General features: G+C 41.5%; 2 protein-coding genes across 5 annotated transcripts; one reads left to right on the top strand and one right to left on the bottom strand.

Moving 5' to 3' along the window:
• Window positions 1-7,733: 7,733 nt before the first annotated feature.
• LOC112281241 (calcineurin-binding protein 1) lies at window positions 7,734-19,373 on the bottom strand. Of its 4 annotated transcripts, none has more exons than XM_024517521.3 (20): window positions 19,022-19,373; window positions 18,770-18,847; window positions 18,476-18,595; window positions 18,308-18,348; window positions 17,878-18,089; window positions 15,102-17,659; window positions 14,276-14,824; window positions 13,671-14,063; window positions 13,118-13,276; window positions 12,732-12,887; window positions 12,405-12,562; window positions 12,095-12,287; window positions 11,660-11,833; window positions 11,091-11,386; window positions 10,705-10,873; window positions 10,259-10,503; window positions 9,788-10,073; window positions 8,969-9,457; window positions 8,751-8,844; window positions 7,734-8,490 (listed from the first exon to the last, which is right to left on the bottom strand). In XM_024517521.3, exons 1-20 carry the CDS (start codon window positions 19,022-19,024, stop codon window positions 8,195-8,197), a joined length of 6,669 nt encoding a protein of 2,222 aa, XP_024373289.1. In that variant the 5' UTR covers window positions 19,025-19,373; the 3' UTR covers window positions 7,734-8,194. The 4 variants fall into 4 exon arrangements, with proteins under 4 accessions (XP_024373289.1, XP_024373290.1, XP_090105572.1 ...); XM_024517522.3 differs by having other exon boundaries at window positions 8,760-8,844; XM_090249446.1 differs by lacking the exon at window positions 19,022-19,373 and having other exon boundaries at window positions 17,878-18,046; window positions 18,157-18,348.
• An 824-nt stretch (window positions 19,374-20,197) lies between these two features.
• LOC112281941 (protease Do-like 1, chloroplastic) lies at window positions 20,198-24,092 on the top strand. Its single transcript, XM_024519008.3, has 8 exons — window positions 20,198-21,044; window positions 21,693-21,815; window positions 22,012-22,183; window positions 22,367-22,404; window positions 22,532-22,730; window positions 22,982-23,134; window positions 23,506-23,640; window positions 23,835-24,092. The coding sequence occupies exons 1-8, from the start codon at window positions 20,431-20,433 to the stop codon at window positions 23,901-23,903; spliced, it is 1,503 nt and encodes a 500-aa protein (XP_024374776.1). The 5' UTR covers window positions 20,198-20,430; the 3' UTR covers window positions 23,904-24,092.
• Window positions 24,093-24,188: the final 96 nt, after the last annotated feature.

Genomic DNA, 24,188 nt, shown 5'->3' with positions numbered 1-24,188 from the left:
TTAGAACCATAGGCCAGTAGTATATATAGGAGTCGAGGCTGAAGAGTTCTTGAGTCTCGACAACGCATCTCTTGAAGCTCTAGCTCAATTCTCTTGGCGTTACTCTTGTACTCATCTGATAATCTAGTTCTTGTCATTTCTTCTTGAACTTCTTGTTTAGATTTCTTGTTTGTATTTTTGGTCCGTGACAGTTTGTTGAGACTACCTTTATCTTAATATCAGAGCTGAATCCTTCTTGTTTGAGAGCGGATTACCCCTCTTCTTGAAGGTATTCTAGCGCTTTAGGGGTTGCGGATTACCTTCCTCTAAACTGATATTTTCTCAATCACAATATCAGAGCTTAGTTCTTTGAGGCAGAGAGTGGACTACCCCTTTCCTTGGAGATACTTGAGAGTTCTAAGGGTTGCGGATTACCCTCTCTTGGACTGATATTAATTCCTTTTTTTTGTTTAGCATAACTAGTAGAAAAGACTCTTAACATCGATTTCAGAGCTTTGCCTTCTTGATAGAGTGCGGATTACCCCTCTTCTCGAAAGCATTGAGGCATTTTTAGAGGTTGCGGATTATCCTCCTCTAAAACTGAAATCGTTTAGTGTTTTTTTTTCTTTTCTCTTCTCCGAGTAGGTTTTAGTGACAGATAGTGCTAAAATTTTCTCCAAGAGACTTAGCAATTTCTTCTTCTCTCAAAATTTTAATCCATCTATTCTCTAAATATGGAAGTAGACCAGGTCATAAACAGTGCATCTCCACAAGTAGACAATAGAGTGGCAACTCTTGCAGATCTTCAAGCTCTTATGAATAGTGTACGAAAGGAGATTACATTTCTTCGCAATCCAAGTAAAGAACCTCAAATTGATCTAGTGACTGAAGAAGCTAGACGCGAAATTCATAGGCTACAACAAGAGATTATTCGACTGAGAGAAGCAAGACATGTGTCACATACGACCCCTATAGATACTTCAAGGATTAGTACGAAAGAACCAAAAGCGAGTATGCCAGACAAGTTTGACGGAACAAGAGCCAACTTCCGAGGTTTTGTGCAACAAGTACGGCTTTACCTACGCCTATACCCTTCTTGTTATCCGAATGGATTTACCCAGGTTGCTTTCATAGGTACTCTTCTATCAGGAAATGCTCGCTCTTGGCTTGCTCCACTATTGGAGAAGGATTCTCCAATATTGTACGACCTAGAGGCTTTCATAGAGAGACTTACTGCTGCGTTTGGAGATAGCGATCGAGAAAGAGTGGCTGAAAGAAAGATACAAAATCTGCGACAAGGATCACGTTCTGCTGCAATCTATGCTGCAGAATTTCAACAGCTTACATGTGATCTTGATTGGAATGATAAGGCGTTCATGACACGATTTCGATATGGACTGAGAGATGATGTCAAGAACTTATTGATCACCATGCCTAAGGCGGATACTTTAGAAGAACTTATATCTCAGGCAATTATTTGTGACAACCGCCTCTTTGAATTATGACAAGAAAGACGATCAGGCTGGAGAAATGATGGAGCATTTGTTACATTTTCAAAAGGTCCAGAGAATCACTCCACAGATCCTGAACCCATGCAAATTGATGCGGTACGTTTCAAACCCCTCACAGCTGAGGAAAGGAAGCGACGGTTTGAACAAAACTTGTGTTTATATTGCGGAGAAGTGGGCCATAAAGCTGTAGATTGTCGGAAGAAACAGAAGCCTCAAACAACAAGACTCAGGATTACAAGCATGCAGGAAAACAAGGACGCCCAGCCACAATAGGGACCGTGCGGCTGGACATCTCAACATCCAAAATTAATCAAGGTCCCTTTCTCTCAGCTCAACCTTCAGATTGTTTTATGGTACCTTTACATCTGGGTATTCAAGAACTACAAGTCGATGCTTTATTAGACTCGGGTGCATCCGCTTGCTTTATAGATGAAGAGTTTGCCAAGCTTCACAATATTTCTCTTGTAAAGAAACTTAAGCCTGTCCATGTAGAAGTCATAGACGGACGACCATTGTCTTCGGGCAATGTTATCCATGAAATTAAACCATTGAAGGTACGTCTTGAAAAGCATGAGAGCAATATTGTGTTTAATGTTATCAAGACCCCTTCATGTCCTATCATTTTGGGACTATCTTGGCTTGATAGATATAATCCATTGATAGATTGGAAGTTGCGGAAAGTGACATTTCCAACAAACTCCTTGAAGGTGGAATCTGCCAAGACAATGTCTAGAAACAAATCCTTGTTTATAGGTGCAAGGGCTTTCATGAAGGAAGCCAAGAAAAATACACCTCTTGTCATCTTCGCAACTCCGACTCGAGAAGATGCAACTCCGACTTTGGTTATTCCAAAGCAGTATGAAGAATTCAAAGATGTCTTTGAAAAGAAGAATGCTGATATGCTGCCAGAGCATCGACCCTATGACTGTGCCATTGAATTGCAAGAAGGAGCACAACCACCTTTTGGACCAATCTACAATTTGTCGCAGACGGAGTTGACTGAGTTGCGGAAGTACATTGACGAGAATCTAGCCAAGAACTTCATCCGTCATTCGAAGTCGCCAACTGGGGCACCAATCTTATTTGTGAAGAAGAAGGATGGCTCACTACGGATGTGCGTGGACTATCGAGGTCTCAACAAGGTGACAAAAAAGAATCGCTACCCACTGCCTTTGATCTCTGGTCTTCTAGAACAACTTGGGCGTGCAAGGATCTTTACAAAGATTGACCTAAGGGGAGCTTACAACCTTGTGCGAATCAAGGAAGGAGATGAATGGAAGACAGCTTTCCGAATAAGGTATGGCCATTTTGAATACAATGTCATGCCATTTGGTCTTACTAATGCTCCAACGGTCTTTCAACACATGATGAATGACATCATTCGAGAGCATCTAGACGATTTTGTTGTCATCTATCTAGATGATATTTTGATATTTTCTAAGAACGAGGAAGAACATGAGAAGCACGTTCGTCTAGTACTCAAAAAACTACGGGAGCGAGGACTCTATGCCAAATTAGAGAAGTGCTTATTTCACCAAACTGAGATGGAGTTTTTGGGATTCATCGCGACTACGGAAGGCTTGAAGATGGATCCAAAGAAGGTGGAAGCAATCATGTCTTGGGAAGTTTCGAAGACGGTTAGGGACGTACAATATTTTCTTGGATTTGCTAACTACTATCGGATCTTTATCAAGAATTATTCTCAAGTTGCTGCCCCCCTCACTCGGTTAACATGCAAGGACAAGCTCGAATGGGGACCTATCGCAGAAAAAGCATTTCAAGATTTGAAGATGGTATTTACTACAGCTCCAATCTTGGTACATCCGGACTTTACAAAGGCCTTTTATTTGGAGACAGATGCTTCGGATTTTTCTTTGGGAGCTGTACTTTCACAGATGGGCGTAGATGAGAAGCTCCATCCAGTTGCGTTCTATTCTCAAAAATTCTCTGCTGCTGAGATCAACTATGAGATCCACGATAAAGAACTCCTTGCTATAGTAGATTCTTTCCAAGAGTGGCGCCACTTTCTCGAAGGAATTGCACATCCAGTGACCGTATATACGGATCACAGGAATTTGGAGTATTTTATGTCGGCTCGGGTTTTGAATCGACGTCAAGCTCGGTGGAGTATGTCGCTATCCAAGTTCGACTTTGTTATTACTTATCGGCCTGGGAAGCAACAAGGGTTGTCCGATGCATTATCAAGGAGATCATATCTTGCGCCAAAGGCTGGAGATGCAGCATTTGATCAACAGTGCACGACATTGTTGAAGCCAGAGAAATTTCGGCTCAACGCAGCTATTGTACCAATTAATGCTGACTTCCTCGACCAGGTATGGGCCGCAACCATTGAAGATTCTCTAGCCCTTGATATCAAGCAACATGCTAGTGATGATAAATTCAAGATGGAAGGAGATCTAGTATATTTCGAAGAGCGATTGTATATCCCAAAAGGGCCAACACGACTCCGAGTTCTTCAATCTCGTCATGACTTTCCAGCTGCGGGACATTTTGGATTCAATAAGACCTTGGAACTTATTTCTCGCGATTTTTGGTGGCCTCAAATGTGGAAGGATGTGAAAGATTTTGTTGTATCTTGTGACATTTGTTCAAGATCCAAAAACCCTCGACATCGGCCTTATGGACTTCTACAGCCATTGCCTATTCCGCGCCGACCATGGTCTTCGGTTTCCATGGACTTTATTACAGATCTACCACCATCGAATTCATTTGACAGCATTTTTGTTGTCGTAGACCGGCTTACAAAGATGGCGCATTTTGTCCCTTGCAAGAAGACATCGTCAAGCGAAGACACAGCAAGACTCTTTTTTGATAATGTGTATCGATATCATGGTCTATCAGATGATATCGTATCGGATCGAGGAACCCAGTTTGTGTCAAAGTTTTGGAAATCTCTTTTTGAGATATTGAAGGTGGATATCAAGCTTTCTTCGGCATTTCATCCTCAAACGGATGGCCAAACAGAACGGGTGAATCAAGTTTTAGAGCAATATTTACATTGCACCATCAACTATCAACAAGATGATTGGGCCGCATATCTACCGCTAGCCGAGTTCGCATATAACAACACCCTTCATGCGTCAACTCAACAAACGCCATTCTTTTCCAATTATGGATACCATCCGAAGCTTGACTTATGGAGTTCGTCAACGATTAACAATCCGGCAGCTGAAGGATTGGTGAAGGAGCTTTTGCAGCTTCAATTACAAACTGCCCAAGAATCTTACAAGGCGTCCGCGGACAAATTTCGGAATCAGGCACCTAAATTCATGATTGGAGACAAAGTTTGGCTGCTTCGACGAAATATTAAGATCAAGCGGCCATGTGACAAATTGGACTATCGGAGATTGGGACCATTTGTTATCCAGAAGTAGATCAATCCTGTAGCGTATCGTCTGGAGTTACCAGCTACTATGAAGGTACATCCTGTCTTTCATGTTTCTTTGTTGGAGCCTTATCGAGAATCGTCTTTTCCTGGAAGAGTACAATGTCCACCACCTAGCATAGAAATAGAGAACCACGAAGAATACGAGGTGGAAAAGGTCCTGGATTCACGGCAAAGACGGGGTAAATTAGAATACTTTGTGCATTGGAGCGATTACGATATTAATGAACAAACATGGGAGCCGGCCGAAAATCTCGCAAATGCGCCGCAAAAGATACAGGAGTTTCATCGACGATATCCTGAGAAACCCAAGCCGGTTCGACGATAGCTTCTTACTGAAGCTTACTCATCCAGAAAACAGAAAAGAGGAGAGAGCACCACCAAAATCCATAGTTGATGTAGTCATTCTCTCCAAGATAGCGTAGAACTTTGTTAGTAGCCCAAGTTTGTTCTTATTGTTTTAGCCTTTGAATATGGATAGCCAAGATACTACACTTGTCATGTCATCTCAAGCAACTAGCTCACGAAGACGACCGCGAGATGAAGAACCGCCTGCACCACGACGACGTCGAAGGATTCCGAGCAACAGATCGCTGGTGATTGTATTTGAGGTCGAGTCTGCCTACAATGGTCAACCAGAAGGAGTGTTTGCAGGACAATTTCACAATGAAGACACGGATGTTCATGCTTGGTCAGAAGTTGAAGGCGTGGGCCACTACCGTTGGCTTCAAGGACCATTGAATCACTTGTCTCGTGAACAACAATTAGAACAGAGGTTATGCGACAGATCTTCATTTTCTTGCGTTGGTATTGACTGACGATAACATTGCTTCTCGGAGACCTCGAAGCTAAAGGAGGAGGTGATGTTAGGGACATAGTCCTTAGACCTTTTTAGAGACAAGTTTCTAGAACCTTCTAGAAAGAAGTCTCTAGAAACTTCCAGAAGATTCCTTGAATATTCTCTTGGAATATTCTTCAAAGATTCCTTAAAGATTCTTTGAATATTTCCTAAAGATTCCTTTAGAAGGCTCTAGAAGATTCTTAGAATATTCTAGTAGATTCTAGGAAGTTACTTGAGAAGCTTCCTAGCTCTTGGGTAGTTGCTCGAGAAGCTTCATAGTTCTTAGGAAGCTTCTTGATGCGCTTCTTTAGAACCATAGGCCAGTAGTATATATAGGAGTCAAGGCTGAAGAGTTCTTCAGTCTCGACAACGCATCTCTTGAAGCTCTAGCTCAATTCTCTTGGCGTTACTCTTGTACTCATCTGATAATCTAGTTCTTGTCATTTCTTCTTGAACTTCTTGTTTAGATTTCTTGTTTGTATTTTTGGTCCGTGACACCAAGCTAAAGAAAGTTGAATCCATTCACTTTCAAACTAATAAAGATACTTGCACTTTACAAAGTAAGAATCTAAGAGTATAAACATTAGAAAGAACTCAAATTTCTTTTCTAAATAATTAACCATCTCTAATCAATAATAAGAAGAAAAAATTTCTAAAGAATTTATAAGATTAAATTAGAAAAAAATACCACGTCAAAGAGTCTTTTTATCCATATACCACCAATCTTAATTGAATCAAACCCAATCAATCTAATAGTGATGGATAAAATTACTCATAATAGATGAAAATTATACTTCAAAATTAATGCTTCAAAATTTTTTAGTATTTCAATATTTAGTAATAATTATTTCAATCCTTTGGTATCAATATATATATATATATATATATATATATATATATATATATATAATTATTATGACAAATAATGAGTCAAATATTTTTAAAAAATAGATTATCTTTTTAATTCTTAGATTTATAAAGTAATACTTTAAATAGTAATTACAAATAGTATAAAAGATCCATTATTAAAATAAAATTCTTTTTTCTTTCCTTTCTTTTTTTTATAATTTGTCTTATTTTTTAAAGTATGTTTTCTTAGAGAATCTTCTTAGACTTATCATTTTTTCAAAGGTATCAAGAATTTCTTAAAACATACTATTTACATAATAAATAATAAAATAAATCCATCACAAGGAATATTTTTGATGATATGTAATCTTTCATATATCGTAACTCTTTTACAATATCTATATATGTCATTTCTTAATTTTTTCCCACATTGGACTAATTATTAATAGATTAATAAATCAAAAATCATATTTTTTTATCATGTTTAATTTAAACATTTGAAACAATTATTTTTAAAAATAAAACAAATAAAGCAACTTACAATAATACTTTCTAAATATAGTATTATAAACAAAAAATGATTTAACAATTCAAACAATAGCCTAGTTCACAACTAATAATTATGAGTTGATTCTACTATTTCTTAATCCAATGCAATAAAAAATTACATGTGGATCATAAGTTTTCAATCCATCTTATGAAATTAACTCTCATTTGTAATCAATATGCACCTGCAAATGATAATCAATATACAAATGATAACCAATATGCATCTACAATTGCAATGTAAAAAACTAATCAATTATACTTTTCTACACCTCTATTAGTATCCTTTTACTACTACAGCATCTCTTAATTGCATTCACTAATTCAGGGACATGTATTATGTATTAACTCACTAGACATGTTTTACATCACAAGGACATATATTATGTATTACATCACTAGAATAGCAATGATGCATCTTCTAGCCCCTATTTTAAGATATCTACTAAAGAAAACACACCCAAATCAAAATACTCTACATGTTATTTAAGTAATTCTACATCATTATTCATCTGAAAGCAAAAACAAGTTTGAGTTGCTCTTTACACTATTAATCAAGTGAACAACTTCTTACTTTTTTGCACAAATTGGAAATATGGCGTTGCTTGGCAAAGAACAAACATATTTACTGACAAACTGGTTTCAACTAATGAGTTTATCGTACAAATTATATCGACAAAGATGTTCGTCTGGAAACGTATCAATACCTCTGAGCACCTAATCACACAATCACTTGTGTGCAAATTCTGGCTATTTCTTTGGACGTGTACAGGGGTCTTAACAATTGCACCTAAACTGCAACTAGCCAATTCAGTTTTGAACAACTAATGTGTGTTAGAGAACACCTTACATGTCCACAGTAGTCTTCACATCTCTTGGAGATTCTCAAAGATCCGCCAAGTGTTACGCAACCCTCCTTAAGGCTGGAACTTCCTAATGCATTAGACGATTACAATTCTCTGCCTTGCTAGTCTACGATCAGGTTACCCAGTTCCCCTGTACCAAACTGGAATTTGCGACATCCTCTGGTCTCCCTTTAATGTATCTCATCTTCATAAATCATTAGGTTTCTTTCGCTAGACCCGAAGGACTTGGATTCGTACTCAGGGGTCTGGGAGAAAGTGTCACATTTGCAACAGTGTTTTGTACACTTCCACCAATTGCAGTGGCAGCATACACAGGTCCAGCATGCCCTTCGTGAGGTGTTAGAGCTGGCGGTGAGACTGCAGATGCGGGTGCTGTTGGAGGATCCACATCCATAGGTGCCCAACTTCGATCTGCCTCAGCAGGAAGAGGTGACTGCGACACCAGATGTTTGCTCAACGAGATATTGGTTTTTTCGGTTGTGACCGTCTTCTCTGAGACACAAAGACACGCACAGGAAGATAAGTTGTTATTGCAACTGAGTAGACAAACCAAGAGCAAGGATGGATAATAAGGAGTCATGCAGAATGATGCCGCAAACGAATGCTCTAGAAGACTGTCCAGCAACCCTGCTCTGGGTACAATATTAAAAAGCACCTCAGTCTCTCGTGTATAACATATGCAGCATATGTGCCAGAGGCTCTAGGAGTAGAAAATCAGTTAGTCACACAAGAAAGTGGAATGTATTGTAGACCTTGTATACCAGAAGAGATTGGTATAGTTACGGCAGCAGCAGCAGCAGCAGCAGAACCTTGCGAGAGAGAGGAAGGGCCCTTTTTAAGACGAGGCTGTAAGACCACATGTCCAACTTTGCATCAACATTATACCAAAGGCTATTGTATCACAAAACTGAGGAGGGACCTTCTAATATAAAGTAAAAAATTAAAAGATACATTGAGAAAGTTTACTAACCTTAGCTTGCTCCTCGCAGTATTTTACAGCTTCTGCAACAACACCGGTGCGCCCATGTACAAGAGTAAAAGCCCACATGAGCAGTTTTCTAGGAGTGCTTATATCCAGGGTTTCACATCCAGCCTGTGATCCTCCAGACAACGTTGAGGTTGACCCTTCTCCTCGACTGGGCATTTTGCTAGGGTGCAAAAGGTATAGGTTTATTCCACTGGGAAATGGTCCAGAGAAGCTGTCTCTGTAGAAGACATAAGCAGAACGCAGCAGTGCAGTCGCCTTATCCAAATTTTCGGTACTTGCTTGCTTAACCAACACATTCTTCATACTCTTAATCAGAGAATATGATCCACTAAGAGTTGGTGAGGTGCTAGTGCCAACCGTTGACATCGATGTTTCAGCTCCAAGCGCAAGTCCATCTGTAGGTACCAAAGGATGCTGGCTAAGTGTTGGAAGAGTGTGCATTTCATAAGAGCTTGTTGCCATAAATTCATCCTGTAATCCACGACGACAAATCCTCGTAAGTATAAAAAATGTAAAGTTGGGAAAGTAGCTTCTATCTGTTATTTATAACGCACATTCAAAATAAGCAGGCATTCCTTTTATTCTCAAAAACTATCCCATCAGTTAAATCCTTCAAATAGTCTCATAACGAGACTTAAGTTGACAAGCAAATCATGATAGAAAGTGACGAAGATAACTTGGAGAGCACCAACACACAAACATTAAGACCATAAAGATCCTAAAAACAGTTCAATAACAGAGGACTGAGACTAGAAGATAAGCGACTTTGAAAGATCTAGATAATCGTTGTAGGAGCACGACCTGCAAATCAACAATAAGAAGTTGTTCTTGATCCTTTCTTTCCTCTAGTCCTTGATCAATACTCCAAGGTTTTTTCAGAACAGTGTCTTGTGAGATGGTAGTGATGGAACAAAGGGCAGTGCATAGGGCACGACACCAAGCAAAGGAAGCATGCTTGCAAACTTGTCCAGATTGTGCACCGACTAACTTAGGATTCTTAAACCGTTTCCTGATGCGCTCGTTCACAACTTCTAGAGCATCCACACGCTTGTCAGCCTCGAGTAGTTGAATATAACGATGAGTGTAACTGCAAACAGTTCACGAGATGCTTTAGAATCAGAATAAGTACATAAATCGATATAATTCTGAATAATTCATGAACATATATAGGTTTATCCACCTATGTCAACAATCTGACAAAAAATATATGATGTAATAAAATAAGCTTCAAATAAGTTTTAACCATCACATCTGAAAATAAAATCCACGTACCTGTATATAGCACTTTCAGCAACTTCTGGCGAATTCATAATTCCTGCTTCTGCCAAGCTTAAGCCGGCAGAATCTGACCATGAGATCCCAAAGTCCATGTACAAGTTGAACATTTTCTCTAAAAGAGGGTGCAAGAGCGTCTGAGAGGTAGATCCTTCGGAATCTGTTTGGCAAATTGCTCGGGCTAGAGCTAGAATGTACTTTCCCAGTGCTACACGAGAGATGTCCTCCAAGCACAAAGAAAACTGCAGTTCGTCAAGAGTTGTACGCAAGTTATCAAGAGATGAGCTGAATACAAACATATCCTCAAATAATAATCAGAGCATACCCATTCAATTTCCGTAACTTGTATAAAATAATCATTTGAACTATTTTTTCCATGCCCACATATGCTAAATCAACAAAAGTAGTGACAGACAGAATGTACGGAAACGATGGTAGTTGACCTTCCTATCAGCTTTCAGGCATGTGTAAGCCCGCTCCAGGGTGCCCAGATCTTCAGCTTCTTCACACAAGGTCAAGTAGAAAATCAGATACTTCCGTACACAGGAGATGAATTTGCGAGAGCTCTCAGGCATCCCCAGTTCCAAAACTCGTTGATGTGCTGGTTTCTTCCTGAAATGAAGAGAACAAGCATTAATAGCAAAGTATAAAAGACACGAATATGAGCAAGCTGGGACAAAAAAGTCAAAAGTTGCATCGACTAAATGGTACTTTCTTTCACCTGTCGAGAGTCTGTTATGAGAAAAACTGCCACGCATACTTCAAATACATACCTTCCTGAGCAATTCTCTTATCCAAAAAAATGCGCTAAGTCAAGAGAAGTTGATACCTGGACTTTCGCAAGTGACTTTCATCGATTTCCCACATATTGATAGTGAACAAGGATCTGTGAGTCTTGAAGCAAAATGCAAGTTCTTCCTTGGCCCTCTCTAAATCATGATCCTCACCCCGGCAATGCAAGCCCAGCGCCAACCGATACCTAGCCTTGTGAAAATGTTTGAGTTCGCCGTCAAAGCATGATTGTAACGCTGCTGCACAGTCATCGAAGAGAGTATTCCAGACCTGGTTCAGAAGTTCCTTGTCAACATCCTCCTTTAAATCTGTAATCGTGAACTTTGCGGTTGCCTGCCATCCACCCACAAAGATGCTCGTTAAAGTTGAACTACTCATGAGTTCTCGAGGCTGCACTTCAGTAGTTGGTTGCAATTACATCTTAGCTGATCAAAATCTAAAGCTCATCTTAGATTTGATGATTGTTTGTCTAAAATACTTTTTCTCAAGTAGGAAATCCTCGTACTACTAGGTCATAAACAGTCCAGCTGATACTGCCGGGATTTTTCTAAGATAATGAGCAAAAGCGCTACTTTCAAATTGTCATGGCAGTGACGCGAACCACACCTTTCCCGTCACTGCAACTTGTGAGTCGGCGCCATCTCGTACACTACCCTCACCAGACACAACCACAAATTCTCCTACTGGACCCGATGTATCAGGAAGAACCCCAACGGCAGCTTTACAGATATTCTCCACTTTGTCCAAAGTAGAGGGAAGAAAACAATATTGTCCAACAACCTGCAACAAAAACATGAAACAGCTCATCAGGAATCACCACATCACACAAGTTGCTTGTCCAATTTCTATGTTTCTGAATAGAAACTATAACTTTATGCAAAGCCTACACCATACTACTACTTAAAAGATTCAAGCAAAAACCATGAGAGAACATCTGGCTATCACTCAGAGAGATGCAAAGAATTCCTGGGCATTCCTAAAAGGATAAAGACCAGCAAGCTAAGGAGCAGCTATCATAAGAAAAAAAAGATCAGAAACCACCTGAAGAATATTTTTGTCACTGTGTCTACTACAACACAATAGCTTAAAACGAGATGCATGAAGGCGATAGAGTGGGTCAACGGCTGTTGGATTCATGTCTATCCCTTTTTTGTAGTAGGCAAGAGATACACTATGTGGCTGCTCCAATTTCTCGACTAGTTTTCCACAATAAAATACATGAGTCCAGTGCGGCCTGCAAAACAGTTTCAGCCAATTTTATCACATACCCTTCCTACTGGGAAAAACTGCATCAAACTTCTCTTGTTCAAACTCACATTTAAAGGAAAGGTGTGAGTCCAATGACACATACTTGTAAGAATAAGCAACTTCGAAATGGGCAAAAGAATTTTGACAGGCTGCAATCCAAGACGCATCGTGGACAGGAACGTGCCGCCTTTGATCATACGAGGGCACTACATTCTGAATAGAGTCATAGTACACCAGGGCCAGCAGCTCGTTTACTTCACTCTGCAATTGTAGGGTCAAATTAGAATCCTGAAATATAAGACGAACGCAGGGAACAGCCCACAAAACAAACGTCACATTCACAAGGAAAATGATCTTGAAGTTATAAAAGAGACATCAAGAGTTCGGACAAACAATTCCATACAGCAAAAAGAGATGACTTTATGAGTACCTTTTGATCAGGAGTAACAGCAAGAGCAAGAGCCATAAGCAAACTCCGTCTGCTTTGACGACGGCTTAATTCCACACGAGATGCTAAAATTCCGGTTTTTCGCCATTCTACCACGTTAATATTCTTACTTCCATCATTCAAAAGCAGATCGACTTCCTGAAATGAACATAAAAACTAAATTATCAGTTTTAGAAAAACCTCACCGATTAGAGCAGAGAGAGATAAAATAATCTGGGTTTTTTGTGATAAATCTGAATGAGTAAAATTCGAATAGTCAGCAGTTCACCGAATTCAAAGGTCAGCTGCAGATGTTTCACTAAGAAACTGTTAGCTGCAACGCAATATGAAATGCACATGATTTAGAGAAAATGACAGAAATGCTTCACCTCGTCCAAAATCTTCGCCAACTTCAACCAACTCTCGAACCGCAATGGGTTGTAACAAAGGTCATACTTAAAGTAGTTCGCATTTGTTTGAACAAACTCCTCGCCTTCTTTTGTGAGCACGAAACCTGGCCACTTATCACTAGCACTCATGTCCTCGATCTGAATGCCAGAAAGGCATATGTGAGCACGAAGAATTTTCCATGAACGATTTCAGCTACAGTACACGAGAAACTACTTACAAAATACTCACTTATATGAACTTCGAGGGGAACTATGTCTGTGTTAACGTCCAAGTTCTTGCCTTAAAAGATCACAGGTAAAGCTAACAAGAAGTTCAACCTCAGTTGAAATAGAAGAATAAAATCACAACAAGAGTAGCCAGCGCCTCAGTTGATCCAACGAGGTTCTTTAAAACCCATAAAGGTGGAGACACACAGGTGTGCGACCCTAAGGAAACTCTAGCAACCAAAGCTCAAACATAAATGAGAATATTATACAGCTACAATCAGTTAAAATATAAACAGTAGAGGTACAGTAAAAAAAGTTACTAGACCTGAGCGACAAGGTAGTATAAGTTTTCATAAACGTTGGTGTAAGAAACGCTCTCTTTTTCAGCACTTGCCCCTGGAAGAGACCTTTCAGGCACTTTGCATGAAGGTGACGCAGAGGAAGCCTTGGAAGTAGCTGGAGTCTCACATTCAATTTTCACCAAAGAACTTGATTTCGAGGACGCAAAGCCCTCGCGTCTCTTTGAATGGAGGGCAAAATTTACAACCAGCTCGGCACTCGTACCAGATTTTACCATATCCCGCAGTTTGTCTTCATCGAAATCTGGATCTTCTAAATACATGTCCACTGACTTCTCAGACAGAACATCTGGTGGGGGACAGGAAAATTGCTTGTGAATTGCACGCAGTACTTTCTTTAGCTTCATCAAACCAGCTCTCTGCAGAATAGAACAGCAGTTATGTCGATGTGTGAGAAAAAAAAATCTCTGAATAGAGAACTGCACTGAAATTTCACGAATACAGAATACATAGAACTGCACAAAAAGAACAGAAGCACAATGCTCACAGATTCTCTACCAATCATTGGAACCCTGCAACTCTCAAATAGAGACAATTAGCAGTCTGTGTGACAAAAATGAGGACTTCATACCGAGCAAGCCTTTGCGTAAGGTAGTATATACTGCAAGACGCCAGCACATTGTTCCATTGTCTTGTAATCGCCTCGATTAGTGTTCTGATGCTCCATAAGGCCATCAGGACCCGTAGCCTCTCCACGCAAATTCAGTCCATAGAGGCAAAAGAAACTTTGGTCAAGTGCGTAATCTATACCAAGTTCTTCCCGTTTCTTTTCGATGTCCATTGCCTCTTCCTCATGGTTCTCATCGACGAGTGAGATACCTTTGCTATCATTGCCAGATTTCTCTTTATCGGCAACTTCGCTCGATTCTATTGGACGAGAACTCGATTTCTCAATGATCATAACATCGTCGTCAATCACAATCTCTTTCTCAATCGGCTCATTGATCTGTGCCTTGGCAGGAGACTTGTTTACGTTTTGAGGCTTCAGACGAGACTCAAGTGCTCCAAGATGCTTGATGCTCATCTTGAGGAATCCACCCTCTCCACCTTCAGAATCTTTTCCAGCGCAACACAGTCCATATTCTGCCAGCACGTCATGGAGAGTAACCAACAGAGTTACCTGTAAAGCCAAAAGCAGGTAAGTAACCTACATATGATAAATAGCCATGCCTTGAGCTTGCCATATCAAAAACAGAGTGCAGACACATGCTTTAAAGGAGTAAGCTCCATTCACATTTCTTTACGGTCATACAGAATGTATGATAAGCGCATCGTTTTCTGTAACTGCGGGTAAATCACAAACACCGCAAGGTTCTAATAACTCCATCAAACCTTCATGCAACAAGGCAAAAACCCACCCATCAAGGCAATAAAACCTAACTAAGACGTGAGAATACCTGGTGTTCCAACGGAACCGAAGGCTGCAGATGCTGCAAACGGCAAAATGCAATGGCGGCATCTACAAAGCAGCTACTATACGCTTGGGTATTCAGACTAAGATTCGCCACTCCAGTGTTACCCTTGCGGTGTGACAGCGTTTGTACAAAGTGGCACATCAATGTGAGCAGGAGCAACTGAGTACGTCCTAACACCGGCGAAAGTGACTTGTATCCCTCCGGTCCCTCCAGTTTCTCACTTAAAAGAGCTGCGCCATGGGAGATGTGATGGATTTCCTCCGCAACAAGTTTGCTCCAAGGCCCACTTGGAGTAGCTTGTGTTACATCCACTTCCGTGTCCAAGGTCGTGAAAGAACTATCATTATCATCTCCAATCTTCACCTCTGCTAACCCAGCTGCACGACTTAAAAGTCTAAGCCTCAGCTCACGGCATTGAAGACCGAGAACAAGGTTCGGAGGTTTTATGTTTTCGCATGCTGTAATTAGCATCTCCAGCCCTTTCAATTCGTGAGAAGATACTGAAGCATCACCTCTCTTAGGATCGTCGCTGCCCGAGGTTGATATGTTTGAGGACCGATCATTTCCTCCTAGTAATACTGGTTTAAGTAAACGAATAAGATCTTCATACTGGCCCTTTTCTAACAATTTGGCTGCCGAATGTTTCAAAATGTTCTCCACCCGCAATTCGTGAAGCTTTCCATGCACACGGTCTAAAGATATTTCTTTATCCAGCTTACAATGAGGCAGAAAGATAAGTGCACAAGAACCAGTGCGTTCGTGATATTCCAGAATGCTTTGACATCTTTCAAATTCTCTATGCGCCTGCTCCCACTGGCCTGAATGAACCCATAGCCTGCCACTCAACCAATGAAATCGAGCCCAAAATGACCAATCATACCTCACATCCAGAGGAGACAAGTCGATGGGACTCAGATTGCTAGAGAGCTTGCTGTTGGTAGGAAACTGTACACTCGTGAGAAGATCCTGAAGGCAATTCGTGAACTCCACCCGTCCTGAGGCAATTTCCATGGAATCAACTTCACTCTTTTCGGTGACTCCATTACTGCCCAGATTTGAATCGACGCCTGCAGATGCCATCCTTTCTTTATCATCCGTTCCACGGGAGGTGGCATTTTCTATAAGACGACATACGTTGTAATTACAATCATGAAAACACTTAGAAGCAGTTGTATCGTTCGTAGCTGAAGTAGCCATATCCATGTATACTTCAGCAAGAAACAGGCTGCACGCAGCACTCCGTTCAGCTGCCCACATTCGTGTCAATTTCTCAAGGAAAAGTAACCATGACAAAGATTTTCTTTGACTCGGACCGGAAGCCACTACTCTTTCTAGAAGCTGTTGTGCTACGTGGAAGATACCGCTATTGCTTGCAACCTCATTCAAAAATCGAAGCACTGCTTTCTCCTCTTCCCCTTTGATACATTGTCCACCATCCCTTATTTGCTGACCCTCTGCTTGGGCAGACTTATTGGAACCACTAATGGACTTGGGATTCACTGCCGAAAGAGACTCCTCAGTTACATTGGTTGAAGGATCCAATATATAAATCACGAATGGCTCCAAAGCCTTCTTCAATGCTCTTGCAGGATCGCTGCTGTGGCTAAATCCTTCTCCCTCCTTGTCAAGCCTCCGACAGCTACGCAGTTTCTCAAGCCGAGTACTACGACGTTCCTGTGATGGTTGATCCCACTCAGTCGTTGGATCTGATGGCTTCATTAAATCGGGTAATTTAGAAGCTTCCTGTTTCTCCCCTGTACCCTGTTGTTTCTGATGTACGGAAGCATTCTCTACGTCCTTGTGTCCTTCCGCACGGTTCTCTGAGGCTGACTCAACCCTCGGTTCAGCTAGAACCGGGGCCACTCCCAATCCTTCTCTACTTACTTCCTCCGATGTCTTAGTAGAAGAGCTGTTGAGGCAATCCTCGCTTATAAGCTCTGCCTCTTCACCTGCTACCTGCTCTTTATACTCACTGTTGAGGTCCACAATGATTGGGTGGCTTTTATGGACTGAGAACTTCACTGTGGCATTAACAAGTCCAGCTGAAATGCCAGCAGATGCAGCCTTTTGTTGTTCAGACTGGTTTCCTCCTGGCGAAACTACTATTTGAGTGTTGAGTGACGGCTCGTCGTCCTTCCAAAATCTACCCCCCTTGAGAACGTCAGTCACTGCATTCACGAGTGCAAACCAAGAAGCCTCTGGGAGATGTACATCAATGCTGTGGACCTTCCTTTTCTTCTGATGCTGCACTGTTTCATACGCATTTTCCAGCTTTCGCTTATTGTCGAAGGAAAGGCCAAAGTACTCTGGTTGAAGCAGGTCAAATCCTCTAGGACCTATTTTTAGAACAGAGGAAGTCTCATGTCCACTTTTGGGGCCATCAAATGGACGCATACTAACCCCTTGTTCAATGGCATGCTGAATCTGCAAAGCTCTAGGGTGAGATGGCGACAGCTTCAGCAACCGCTTAGCTACGGAGAGACATGCTGACTCATCTCCTACAGCAATAAGAATCTCTACTAGCTTCTCCATACAACTCCCTGTCACGTAAGTTCACAAATGTGTTAAAACTTTCCCTAATTCCAGGAAATACTGATTCAAGTCCACCCTATCAACGGAGCACCGCGTACACCACAAAAGAAATACATAAATCAAGAAACACTATTAAACTGTGTGAGATTTACATCAACTGGATTGCCATCAATAACCAAGAGCTACTATCGAAATCTAAAAATGAACGAGTAAGGTCAAAGCTTACAATGGCGTGGGCTGCAACGCAAACCCTCCTCAAATGCTCGACGAGCGACATTTAGGTTGCCAAGAGCGCATGACAGAGTACCAAGCCGATTCCATAGAACCACATCCTTTCCGTCAATAGCGGCTGCTTGTAGAAAGCAATCCACAGCTTCGACATGGTGGCCACTACCCTGCATTGAGAAAGTTTCTGCAAGATTCTTCAGGGCCGAGTACCTGAGACGAGATTTACACAAACCTTCAGTGAACAGCACATAAGCGGCAGAACTGAACGTAGCCCTACCTGGTGAACCGGGGCAGAGTTCTACAGGATGCTTGTGCTTTTCAGACGTCCATACTCATACCACAATCGGGGTTTCAAAATTCCAAATTCCAGTCAGCAGAGGTGAGGAGCTTTTTCCGACAGCTTGTTCCAGTTCAGAAAAATCACTAACCGCAATTGAAGCATGGTATTGGCACTCGACACCGGTTCGACCTGCGAGGACAAATTGGAAAGTCACGTGATTGAATTTCTTCTCTCGTGCTCTGACGTACAACTTCTCTCCAACACAGATGAGAAAGCAGACTAGATCAATTTGGAGAACACGGCAACGCAATCTTACCTGAGCCTTGATAGAGATAGGGTCTTGCAATATACTCTGGAAAAGACTCTGCGCTTTCTCAATTTGACCATGTTGCAAATGTGACAGTGCCTCTCCATACATTTGCGTTAGTCGAGACTCCTGAATTAAATTGAGCCAACTTGATCAGAATCCATGAAGTTTAATATTCTTGCGTCAAAAAACCTCTGAATGATCATCTACTCCCACCTCTTGCTCGAATGAGTTTCCCTTTAACCACAACAGTGATCATCAGGCCAAACAAGAGCCAATTTGTACGAAATCAGGACGACAAACCTGGGCTTCTTTTGTGGGAGCCAGGGGTTCTGAGAAGTCCCGAGAGGTGTCCACATCGTTGATGGCTGCAATGTGAAACTGCAAGACGGAAAACTTGAGGAACCGAAAGCAAAAAAATAAATAAAGACAACAACCATGCTTACACTTCAACAATAACAAGCTCGCTACAAAGAATCCAACAAAACGAAAAACAAAATTTAACATAGAGAAAGTAATCGAGCTCGATCATCCAATTCCAACACATCGGACTACCATGGCATCTCCACTTTGTAAAATTGCCTGCGCTAAAACCCTCGGCGGGACGCCCTTAACGGTGGAGCGGACTTGAGAACTCGGAGCTTCGATTCAAGTCCTCAGCTCTTCAGCCCCCGATCTTCTTCCACAGCATATCACCACCTCAGTACCCGACATTCATTCAGTAACGGGCCCCCTCTGAATCCAGTGAAGTCTTTTCCATCGGAGCAAGTCCTCAGTTCTAAGACAGGGCAATTTCACGGTCTCTTTGCCCCCATTCCATTGCCTTCAACTTCCGGGGGATCAATCGTCTTGAGTCCTCGGAGCATCCATAACCCTAAACCTGAGGTGAGAGCAAGAGTTTGGTCGTTTCTTTGTTTGATCACCAATTTCCCAACGATAAAAGTTTTGTTCATTCACAAAGCCTCGAATAATTCATTAGATTCTCGTATTTTCCATCTCCATGTATAGTTCAATTTAGACCATATTTATGTTTCATCCCATCCTAAAAATCCATCGCCAACTTTAGGCCTCATAAAAATAACATAATTGAAATTATATTTGCATATATATATATATATATATATATATATATATATATCATATAACAGTGATGTGTTGTGTGGTGTGTAATGTTGTTTTCGAGAGTTTCATAATTTGGAATCAAATTCAGTAAATCATCTCAGAGGAGAAAATTATGGAAGACTAGCCCAATAACACGATCCAATAAAAATAACAAGGATAAAGCATTGACATATTGAAAAGTAGATGAAAGTGGACAAAAGTTTGGGTCCTTACTATATTCCCACATTGCACCAAAACCTATACCACTTTAGTATTTCTGAATATTTTGCTACACTAGTAAGAATCGATGACAATTTTTGGGCACAACAATAATTTATTTATGGAAAATATACAATCGCAATCCTACACAACGTCAAGCACAACAACGACAACAACAACAACAACAGATAGAGAGATAAATAATAAAAGGAGCACGGTTCGACTTTTATTGACAAGAGGTGCTGTAATATTGTGAAGGATGGATGAATATAGTGGATGAGAGCTTCCCACTGTGAGGCGAAGCCAATCCGCACGTGCCAAGTAGAGCGCCGAGATTGGTCGGGAGCCAAGTAGGCCAAGCCAGGTTTGGATTGCACCAGCAGCTTCTGGGGAGCTCGGTCGCCGGGGCTTCTTCTTCTTCTTCGCAGATCTCGCGTATCGTGACTGCGTTGCCGCATTTTGGCATGAGAACGGGGACCCTCCCTGTATCTCTGTGGTCTCCGTGGTAGACGTAGTGGTGCAGGCCCTTCATTCATTCGAACGATCCTCATCTTCTCCAAGCTTCTCTTGCGAACGAGATTCACTTTCATTTTGTGGTAAATGCAATAAGGCATTGAGGTCTCCGCTGCAATCAGTCGTCAGCGATGGCGCTCTCTCTCGCCACTTACTCAGCTCACAGTTGCTTGTCAATGAAACAGCAGAATGGTGTTATCGCTGCGAACAGGACCGGTCAGTTCTCGCCTCTTCATGGATTGCGGAAGCAGCGGGTTAAAAATGGATTCTCTGGTACAAGGCTGGTGATTACTCCGAAGCTGCGTTGTTTAAAATTGGGATTTGCGGTAGCGAAGGCGGTTCGGATTGTTAGCTCTAGGGGGTTTGAGGAAGTCAGAGTGCGGGGAAATGGTGTCAAGGAGGTCGAGTTGCGAAATTCCGTGGAGGCCGAGGATGGATTTGCGTCGTCGAGTGGTCGTGAGGAAGGTTTAGATGTGGAGAGTTTGTGGCGGGCAGTGAGAAAGAGAGTGTTGGGTGGGGGCCGGGGGTGGGGCAGTTTGGTGGAGAAATTGATCACGGCGTCGTCGGCAGCTGCTGTGTGGATGACTTCAGCTGCAATTGTGATGGGTTTGTTGATGAGCGAGCCTTTGGACGCTTCTGCTTTAGTGCTTGCGCCTCGGAAGCTGCAAGGGGACGAGCTGGCCACGGTGCAGTTGTTCCAGGAAAACACTCCCTCTGTTGTGTACATCACTAATCTCGCTGTCCGGTACGTACACATCTTTCCAATTCCAAAAGTTTTAAAACTTTGGGCCAATTTTACCTCATTTCATTCATTCTCAGATTTTTCTCGAAGAATCGATTGACTCTGTCATGGTATAGATGCAATGCTTACCTTGTCCCTATACTCCTCTGTCAGCTTGCTCAATCCCACAAATCATACTGTCAGCATTCAAGGACTTAAGATTTCATTTTTTTGGTCTTATTTTGAGGAAAGGAAGAAAAGAAAGAAAGAAATTAAGAAGCACTTCAATTCCTCATTCAATCGAATTTCATCCTCATAAACTTCGATGTGTAGCAATAAGGGTGTAAAGTCTTGTTCAAAGAATCTTCGAGGTTCCTTTCGGTTTGAAATGTTTTTCAAAACATGTCTTTATTAGGTTTAGGGTTCAGATCTGCAATTGCAAAATGCACCATTCGTTGCTACAGTCTGTTGGACGTCCATTTAATTTTTTATCCTCCTAGGGAGAATGTCAACTCATGTCTCTGTAATGACGATAATGATTTTGTTTACAATTTCCATTGATAACTAAGAATGAGCAGCTAAGTATTGTGAACAATGTGAGTCTGCGATTTGTGTCTAGAGGTGAAGACAACGGTGTTGAAAACAATGTGGCTTGTGCTTGTATTCATTCAGAAGAGACGTCTTCACTCTCGATGTGATGTCAGTGCCTCAAGGCTCAGGTTCAGGGTTCATCTGGGACAAGAAGGGTCACGTTGTAACAAATTACCATGTCATCAGAGGCGCTTCGGACCTACGGTACGACACAATTTTTGCTCGAGCTCTGGCGTGCACTTCTCATCTCGCCGATTCTTTGCTGCTCTGCATGGTCCTAGAATTCTCAGTCCCGCGTACTGCTATGAGCGTTGGCATTATATTATGCTGCTTCAGCTTTGCAAGATTTGGATCCAAATCTTCATTTTAATACTCCTTGACAAATCTCGTTTTAAAACAGGGTGACCCTTGGCGACCAGTCTGTCTACGAGGCAGATGTTGTTGGCTATGACGAGGATAAGGATGTAGCTGTATTGCATATTGATGCACCTGAAGACAAGTTGCGACCATTGACTGTGGGCAGCTCGTCTGACCTTCTTGTGGGTCAGAAAGTGTTTGCTATTGGCAATCCGGTACATGCATACTTAACTATTTGCGTTTCCTTGTGATGATTGATTACTTCGCGCCCTTTCTTTTTATTCTGGTACGTCATGCCTTATTCGTGTTGTAGAGATTGCTTCCCAGATTTTACAGAGTCCAGTTTATACAAGGATCGGTAATTTGACGTGTCACCGTCTTTCAATTTTTGGGTGCAGTTTGGGCTGGATCACACACTTACTACGGGAGTGATCAGGTATTCAGTAATGCTCTGCTTATTTTTATGCTAGTGCTATCCCTAATTGTAAATTCAGAGTCACTTCCCATAGCTGACGTCGAATTTTGGAACCATGAAATGATTCATCTATTGTTGTTGGACGCAGTGGATTGCGGAGGGAAATTAGCTCTGCAGCAACTGGCCGTCCTATTCAGGATGTCATCCAGACTGACGCTGCAATTAATCCTGGAAACAGTGGGGGCCCATTACTGGATAGTGCTGGCAACCTCATTGGTATCAACACTGCCATATACTCACCGTCTGGCGCATCGTCCGGTGTCGGATTCTCAATACCCGTTGACACGGTAAGTTCTATCTTCATTATGATTTGGTACACATATTTTTAGGAAAGTAAGTTTTTTAGAGCAAATGTGTTTTGAACTAGTAAGGGTCAGAGTGGCTGATTCCCAATCATTGTGATTTATGACCATGGAGTGGAACCAGAATAGGGTAGATTAATTAAAAATCAAATAGGTCGCGTGTATTATGCTCAAAGTTTGTAGCCCTTCTGTATCTGGGAGAGACATAGGAATGAACTTATGGCTGGTATGTTCAGGTAAGCGGTATTGTGGAGCAAATTGTGAAGTTTGGAAAAGTGACCCGCCCTGTGCTGGGAATCTCATTTGCTCCAGAGCAAGCAGTAGAACAGTTGGGCGTGAGTGGTGTGCTCGTGCTGGATGCACCTCCGAATGGACCAGCAGGAAAAGCTGTAAGTTCTCAAGAGTTATTTATAATACATTAGATGCCAGACTTTCTTAGTATACATCTTACCTTCACTGGCTTGACTTCACTTAGTGTGAATTGATTCCCGCATCGTTTGAATGGCGTATAGTTGACATCTTATCAAATCTTCATTACAGAGCTGGAATGGGCACTCGTCAAGTTCGAGAGTGATTTTTTTTTTTTTTTTTTTTTTTTTTTTTTTACTTCAAGTCTGACGTACATCTTAGGCAAAGTCTAGTTTTTTTGTACTCTCTTTTGAGAATGCGTATCATTTAACGGTTCTTACTAAGCCTGAAATAGGCATTTGTGATTATAAGTTGGTATGGAACATTCTGAGAGGTTTTGTGGTGGAATCAGGGACTAAGGCCAACAACGCGTGATTCATATGGTCGGTTGGTGCTTGGAGACGTTATCACCTCAGTGAATGGGAAAAAAATTGCTAACGGCAGCGATCTTTACAAGATTTTAGACCGCTGTAAAGTCGGAGACATGGTACAATATGATCTTTCAAACCAATAAGCTTTCGCATATTGCTGCACAGAAAACTTTCCACAACTAGGGTTTTTCTTTGTTATCAACGAAATGGTACTCTGTGTTTGGGGATCATGTGCCGTTGCAATGCCAATCAAATATCATTCTTAAGAAGGGACGTTAAGCAGCCATTCTGGCATGTTGGGTGGTAACAGGTGAAACTGGAGGTGCTTCGTGGGGATCAAAAGGTAAGTGTAGATGTCACGTTGGAACCTAGAGATTAGCTGTTGCCTAATCTCCCCAAGAGAATGCTGCAGCATTCAAGACACCTTAGTCTCTCTTTCTAGGATCACGACTTGTGTATTCACATGTATAGATCGATCCATCAACTCGAACCAATCTTAAGAGTATTGGTGGAAATTTGTGATAATATTTCAATCATGTAAGATAAGTACATAAGTCATTTTGTCTCATTGCCATTGGGAGCAAAGTGTGGTTACCAGATTTGTGGCAGGTTATTTGATGGGTCGGTTAGGTCTGCATTTTACGATTGGAGTAAAACCTTGCAT

This window comes from Physcomitrium patens, chromosome 4 (assembly GCF_059467195.1).
Source record: "Physcomitrium patens ecotype Gransden chromosome 4, ASM5946719v1, whole genome shotgun sequence".
NCBI classification, from domain to species: Eukaryota; Viridiplantae; Streptophyta; class Bryopsida; order Funariales; family Funariaceae; genus Physcomitrium; species Physcomitrium patens.
Note: the sequence above shows the minus strand (reverse complement) of the source record. Positions and strands in the feature narration are given on the sequence as shown.

Bases quoted from the DNA above. Each gene is read 5' to 3' on its own strand.
- LOC112281241 (XM_024517521.3), bottom strand. The intron at 12,563-12,731 runs GTACTCATAAAG...CTACAATTGCAG, and splicing joins CTGTTACTCCTGATCAAAAG to AGTGAAGTAAACGAGCTGCT. The intron at 10,504-10,704 runs GTCAACTACCAT...GACGAACTGCAG, and splicing joins GCCTGAAAGCTGATAGGAAG to TTTTCTTTGTGCTTGGAGGA.
- LOC112281941 (XM_024519008.3), top strand. From the start codon at position 20,431: ATGGCGCTCTCTCTCGCCACTTACTCAGCTCACAGTTGCTTGTCAATG. The intron at 21,816-22,011 runs GTACGACACAAT...GTTTTAAAACAG, and splicing joins AGAGGCGCTTCGGACCTACG to GGTGACCCTTGGCGACCAGT. The intron at 23,641-23,834 runs GTACAATATGAT...GGGTGGTAACAG, and splicing joins GCTGTAAAGTCGGAGACATG to GTGAAACTGGAGGTGCTTCG.